Consider the following 6,778-nt stretch of genomic DNA (forward strand, 5'->3'; position numbering starts at 1 on the left):
CTGTCTATCCCCCTCTCTCTTGGCTGGCCACCTCTCCCTCCCCCTTGGCTGGCAAATTCACCCTCATCACGGTAGTCTTCTTCTCTGTTCCTTCCAGGCCACCAATGAGGTGATTGGACGTGTTCCCCTGGCCACTCAGAATGAGATGGAAGCCGCAGCAAAATCCTGTGAGCGGGCCTTTCCTGCCTGGTCCGAGACCTCCATCCTCCACAGACAACAGATCTTCCTGCGTTACCAGCAGCTCATCAAGGATAATCTGGTAGGCGCACCGGCCGGCTCTGCGCCATGTTGGGGTTCTCTTTGCGGCCCCCAAGTGACTCCTGTGTTTTCTCATTCCCTTTCAGAAAGAGGTGGCCCGTCTCATCACACTGGAGCAGGGGAAGACTCTTGCCGATGCAGAGGGGGACGTGTTTCGTGGACTACGTAAGACTCCGTAGAAATGAGCCGTATGTTCCGCGGGTCAGAATGGGTTGTCTGTAGTTACATTGTGACCTTTGTCGTTTTCACAGAGGTGGTGGAGCACGCCTGTAGCGTGACCTCACTGATGCTGGGTGAGACGCTCCCTTCCCTCACAAAGGACATGGACATTTACACCTTCCGCCTTCCCCTGGGCGTCTGTGCTGGGATTGCACCCTTTAATTTCCCTGCCATGATCCCCCTGTGGATGTTCCCAATGGGCATGGTGTGCGGGAACACTTACCTCATGAAGCCCTCTGAGAGGGTTCCCGGAGCCACAATGCTTCTGGCCCGTTTGTTACAAGACGCCGGAGCACCTGATGGGACGCTGAACATTATTCACGGGCAGCATGCAGGTAAGCGGAGCAGTGAGATGGCTTGTAGAACTTTATCCGCATATGACATGAGCTGGAGTTCCAGCAGAACCGAGGCCGGCTATCATGTCCTGAGCAGGCCCGGATTCCCCACAAGGCCACCGAGGCCCGGCCTCGGGGCGGCAGGGCGCAGAGGGGCGGCAGCCGTGTCCTTGTGAGGAAGTTGCCCTCTCTACATTCAGTCTGCTTTGTACAAGCCGAGCTAAATGTAGAGTGAGGCGGCCGATTGTTCGTTTATATGTGAACTCGGCGATGTTGCCGAGATCACATGTAAACAGTATTAAAATTTTTCACAAAATATGACATAAAAAGGTGATTAAAAGTAAGAAAATTAATTATAAAGAATAAACAATAAGCAAAAAAAAATTATAAAAAAGTAAATATGATAAATAAAAATCTAAAAAAAATGAAATTGATAAAGTAATTAAATAAAAGGGGATAAAGTTAAAAAAAAAAATAAAGAAACAGTAAAAAGAATTGACACTAACCCTCCCGCACTGCCATCTGGTTGCCATTCTCCATTGATGGGAAGGGGGGGGGAGGGGAGCGCATTGCAGAAACTGGCCTTGGGGCGGCAGGGAGAGTAAATCCGGCCTGGTCCTGAGGCTGAGTTTAGGGATGTGGTGAAGCAGAGTGGGAATCGGCCAGTGAAGCTGTTTATGAGAGTCTGTGGTCGTAGAACTCTCAGGATTCACCTTTCTTTGTATCTTTTCAGCCGTGAATTTTATCTGCGACCATCCATCCATTCGGGCGATCAGCTTTGTGGGCTCCAACCAAGCCGGTGAATACATCTATGAGAAAGGCTCTAAGAATGGAAAGCGAGTCCAGTCCAACATGGTATGACCTCTTGGGTGGAGAGGGTTGGCCAAGCTCCCGTAGGCATTGATGTCTGATGGCGTGGTGTCTTACAGGGAGCCAAGAACCACGGGGTCGTCTTGCCCGATGCCAATAAAGAGAACACCTTGAATCAGTTGGTGGGAGCGGCTTTTGGTGCGGCGGGACAGCGGTGCATGGCGTTATCAACTGCAGTTCTGGTCGGAGAGGCCAAGAAATGGCTGCCGGAACTGGTGGAAAGGGCAAAGAAGTTAAGAGTGAATGCCGGTAAGAGAACAGTGATGTCTGGTTGTGTCTCCGCCATCTTGTACCTGGAACATGAAGCCACACTTTGCGTCGGTTCCTATTGTGTACGTCAGGGGGGGTCTCAAACCTCCGGCCCTCCAGCAGTGGGTGAAACTACAAATCCCATGATGCATCTCTCTTCGGGAGTCGTGGCTGTGAGAATCTTGCAATGCCTCATGGGATTTGTAGTTCCACCACAGCTGGAGGGCCGGAGGTTTGAGACCCCTGCGTGTACGTGATTCATGTAGTGTCACTGGAACGGCTGACTCTGTGGCTGTGGTTTTGGGCCCCACATGACCACCACCACAACTGCGGCCTGTACTTCATGTGCGTGCAATCATTCTAATATGATGCTCACCTCCCTCTGGATTCAGGGGACCAGCCTGGGGCCGATTTGGGGCCGCTGATCAGTAAAGCTGCGAAGCAGAGAGTGTGCAGCCTGATAGAGACCGGTGTAAAGGAAGGGGCCACTTTGCTTCTGGATGGCAGACAGGTGAAAGTGAAGGGCTATGAAGATGGCAACTTTGTGGGACCCACGGTTCTCTCCAATGTGACGGTACGTGTACGGGAAGTCCAATGTACATATCCGGGGCATTGCAGGAGGGCGATATACCACGATGGGGCATTGTATGGATCCGGGGCATTGTGGGAGGGGCATTGTATGGATCCGGGGCATTGTGGGAGGGGCAATGTATGGAACCGGGGCATTGTGGGCATTGTGGGAGGGGCAATGTATGGATCCGGGGCATTGTGGGAGGGGCAATATATGGATCCGGGGCATTGTGGGAGGGGCAATATATGGATCCGGGGCATTGCAGGAGGGCGATATACCATGCTAGGGCAATGTATGGAACCGGGGCATTGCAGGAGGGCGAGCTACCATGCTGGGGCAATGTATGGATCCGGGGCATTGTGGGAGGGGCAATGTATGGATCCGGGGCATTGCAGGAGGGCGATATACCATGCTGGGGCAATGTATGGAATCCGGGGCATTGTGGGAGGGGCAATGTATGGATCGGGGGCATTGCAGGAGGGGCAATGTATGGATCCGGAGCAATGTATGGATCCGGGTCATTGTGGGAGGGGTAATATATGAATCGGGTCATTGTGGGAGGGCGATATACCATGCTAGGGCACTGTATGGATCAGGGGCAATGTATGGCTCGGGGGCATTGCAGGAGGGCGATATACCATGCTAGGGCAATGTATGGATCGGGGGCATTGCGGGAGGGGCAATGTATGGATCGGGGGCATTGCGGGAGGGGCAATGTATGGATCCGGGGCATTGCGGGAGGGGCAATGTATGGATCCGGGGCATTGCAGGAAGGGCAATGTATGGATCGGGGGCATTGCAGGAGGGCGATATACCATGATGGGGCAATGTATGGATCGGGGGCATTGCAGGAGGGCGATATACCATGCTAGGGCAATGTATGGATCGGGGGCATTGTGGGAGGGGCAATGTATGGATCCGGGGCATTTGGGGGAGGGCGATAGACCAACGTCCGGGTGTGATGCAGATTTTGGAATACAGGACTGCACTTCTATGAGGATTAGGTCTGTGGTCACCACTTGGGGTTCATTTCGGCTGTTACGTATGCTCTGATGGGATACAATGATGCAACATTAACGAGGGCGGGGCAATGGGGGGTTTTGGGGAATATTGGAGATGCTCCGTCATGGAGGAAATGGCTGACCTTTTTTGGTTCCCTCATTCTTCCTGCAGCCAGACATGACCTGCTACAAGGAAGAGATCTTCGGACCGGTGCTGGTTGTTTTAGAAGCCGACAACTTGGATGACGCCATTAATATTGTAAATCAAAATCCCTACGGAAACGGCACCGCCATCTTCACTACAAATGGAGCCACGGCACGGAAGTACACTCACCTGGTAGACGTGGGACAGGTGCGTACAAGCCTTGGGGATGAGAGGGGCAGTCTTCAGTCTATGTGCTGACATTTATTGTATCTTGTCCACTATTACCAAACTCCATGTTGTAACCCCCTCTCAATACCGGCATGCTGCTTCTCTAAAATATTGCAGCAAAAAAAAATCAGATCGCTTACCAAAAAATGATCATTTTGGGGGCTTTTGCACTGTCCTGACATTTTTATTTGCTATGATTTTATAAATTAAATTAAGAAAAAAAAAGTTTATTTCCACATTTTTGGGGCATTTTCTACTTTACATAGTAACTAAGGATGCACCGATACTAGTATCGGTGCCGATACCGAGTATTTGGGTGAGTACTCGTACTCGCTCAAATACCTGGCCCGATACTTCCGGCATCAGGAAGCCGGGCAGCGCATCATCGCACGCTGCCCGGTTTCCTTATTGGCCGGGAAACGGCTCCATGCTCTCTCGTCACTTGTCATTACACGCTTCCCGGCAAATCAGGAAGCCGGGTAGCGTGTAATGACTCTGCCCGGCTTCCCGATTGGTTTGAAAGCTAGCCAATCCGGGCGCCGTGTAATGACGCAGCGCCGGCATTCTGATTGGCTGGGAAGCCGGCCTCAGGCTCCCTCGTCATCTCATGAATCATAATATTAAGAAACTGACCTAAAATCATTAGTTTGTATTGCTTTAGAAAAAATGTGACCTGTCCCTTTTCAGAAAAAGCATCGGTAATTGGTATCTGCGAGTACTTGATCAAAAGTATCAGTACTCGGTCTTAAAGTGGTATCGGTGCATCCCTAATAGTAAACAATTGATATAAAAAATGGATTTTGTTCTTACTGTAAAATCCTTTTCTTGGAGTCTATTGAGGGACACGGCTCTGAAGACTTGTGAGACGTCGGGTTATGCGGCGGCCTCTAGGAGAAATGGCCATTCTTACTGGAGGCAGCAGCATAACCCGACGTCTCACGTTTTCAGAGCCGTGTCCCTCAATGGAAATGATCGCATTCTCGGTGGCCATGCTCCCGTCTTTACTCCCTCCTATTGGTTTTAGCCCCAGAAATCTGAGCGCTTTGTATTAATAATTATGTGATGTCTCTTCCAGGTGGGTGTCAATGTTCCCATCCCTGTGCCTCTGCCAATGTTCTCTTTTACTGGATCTCGAGCTTCCTTCCGCGGTGACACCAACTTCTATGGGAAGCAGGTAAGCTCAGCGTGCCTGGCACACGGCAGGACACAAATTGTTCAGGGTGTGGATTGCGTCACATGACCCTTTCTGTCCCGGGGTGGGGGGGTGGTGGTGGTGTGTATTGCGTCACATGACCCTTTCTGTCCGGGGGGTGTGTATTGCGTCACATGACCCTTTCTGTCCCAGGGGTGTGTATTGCGTCACATGACCCTTTCTGTCCCAGGGGTGTGTATTGCGTCACATGACCCTTTCTGTCCCAGGGGTGTGTATTGCGTCACATGACCCTTTCTGTCCCAGGGGTGTGGATTGCATCATATGACCCTGTGTGTGTGTGTGGTGTGTATTGCGTCACATGACCCTTTCTATCCCGGGGGTGTGGATTGCATCACATGACCCTTTCTGTCTCTTTAGGGGATTCAATTCTACACCCAAATTAAAACGGTCACCTCGCAGTGGAAGGAAGAAGATGCTACGGTGACCAGCCCTGCTGTGGTGATGCCAACAATGGGCCGTTCCTAAAAGTGGCTGACTTGTCTGTACTCTGCAGGGGCCCTGCCGAGGCTTCAGTGGAGGGCCCCACACTAAAGTGGATGTCATGGGGCCTTGTGTATCCCCTCTATGTATGACCGTGGACACTTGCTAAGGACAATATCCAAAAGTGAAAATTAAAGAATGCCGTTTTATTTCCTACACTACTGTAATCATGCCCTGCCAATAAAAGCAAACGCTTCCATTCGTGATATGGACGGAAAGTTCCAGAATTCTGCCAGAACAGGAACGTGGACTTTTGTTTTGGGTTTGGGGTAGTTTAGGGCTGTCAGGGCCGCCTGGGTGCTGAAAGGGAAATGATTGCTGGCTGTGTCCATGGAGCAGTCACAGGACCGGTGTAGAATGTCAGCTTTTCTGCCAAACAATATATCCATATAAAAAAACACACGGGACGGGGGCTCCTCATATAGATTTATTACTTAATTCCCCCCCCAAAAAATATTATTAAGGTATAAAGATGGTTTATTGATAAGGAAGTTACGGCTGGCGCAGGGCACTCAGGCCAGAGCGTGACATTTTGTCTGATGGATGTCTGGTAAAAGCCGACTTGATGCCGATTGTTCTGGAAGTTGCTGTGTGATGAAGATTGTCTGCTCTGTTGTCTCTGCCGGGGGGCTGGAGGTAAAACAAAGGTCATTATTTGTAAAGTACCCCCAGAACTGCACCCCTTCCCCCCCCGTATATACACTGAAGGGGGACAACCAATTACAATGTGGTCCCTGAATCTTTCTACTCATCAATAAGTAGAGACGTGTAGAGTGCACGTGGCGATCAAACCTTTCCAGCATGCTAGTGTAGGTCTCAGAGAGGAGACATTCCCAGTGGGGCCCAGTATAATAGATGTGAGAGGGGCAGCCATTACCATCTGGGCCCAATATACCAGCATATAGGTCTGAGATGGGGGAGACAGTGGCAGCGGGGCCCAATATACCAGCATATAGGTCTGAGATGGGGAGACGGTCACAGCGGGGCCCAATATACCAGCATATAGGTCTGAGATGGGGAGACGGCGGGGCCCAATATACCAGCATCGAGGTCGGATTCCACTCATACCTTTCCTTTTCAGTTAGCTGGACGTGGTTCCTATCACATCTTACCTGGAATGAAGTTCTCTATTTGTAGAAGACACTACGGCTTGTACAGCGCGCACCTTGTTCCTGACATGAGAAAGAAACAGTCAGCACAAATTCAGAA

The 6,778-nt window shown here is 50.8% G+C and overlaps 2 protein-coding genes across 2 annotated transcripts in view; one reads left to right on the forward strand and one right to left on the reverse strand.

Moving 5' to 3' along the window:
* ALDH6A1 (aldehyde dehydrogenase 6 family member A1) overlaps positions 1-5,577 on the forward strand; it is a 6,030-nt gene extending 453 nt beyond the window's left edge. Inside the window, exons 2-10 of the mRNA XM_018575646.1 lie at positions 98-259; positions 345-423; positions 510-812; positions 1,546-1,667; positions 1,742-1,931; positions 2,324-2,505; positions 3,676-3,855; positions 4,952-5,050; positions 5,447-5,577. Of these exons, the coding sequence (XP_018431148.1) occupies positions 98-259; positions 345-423; positions 510-812; positions 1,546-1,667; positions 1,742-1,931; positions 2,324-2,505; positions 3,676-3,855; positions 4,952-5,050; positions 5,447-5,554 (1,425 nt within the window). The 3' untranslated portion in view covers positions 5,555-5,577. The remainder of the gene's footprint in view (positions 1-97; positions 260-344; positions 424-509; positions 813-1,545; positions 1,668-1,741; positions 1,932-2,323; positions 2,506-3,675; positions 3,856-4,951; positions 5,051-5,446) is intronic.
* A 159-nt stretch (positions 5,578-5,736) lies between these two features.
* BBOF1 (basal body orientation factor 1) overlaps positions 5,737-6,778 on the reverse strand; it is a gene marked incomplete at its 5' end in the record, with an annotated part of 10,382 nt that continues 9,340 nt past the window's right edge. Inside the window, 2 exons of the mRNA XM_018575647.1 lie at positions 5,737-5,938; positions 6,682-6,741. Coding sequence (XP_018431149.1) covers positions 5,737-5,938; positions 6,682-6,741 — 262 coding nt within the window. The remainder of the gene's footprint in view (positions 5,939-6,681; positions 6,742-6,778) is intronic.

The sequence above is a fragment of the Nanorana parkeri genome, unplaced genomic scaffold, assembly GCF_000935625.1.
Source record: "Nanorana parkeri isolate BGI_ZX_2015 unplaced genomic scaffold, ASM93562v1 scaffold4331, whole genome shotgun sequence".
NCBI classification, from domain to species: Eukaryota; Metazoa; Chordata; class Amphibia; order Anura; family Dicroglossidae; genus Nanorana; species Nanorana parkeri.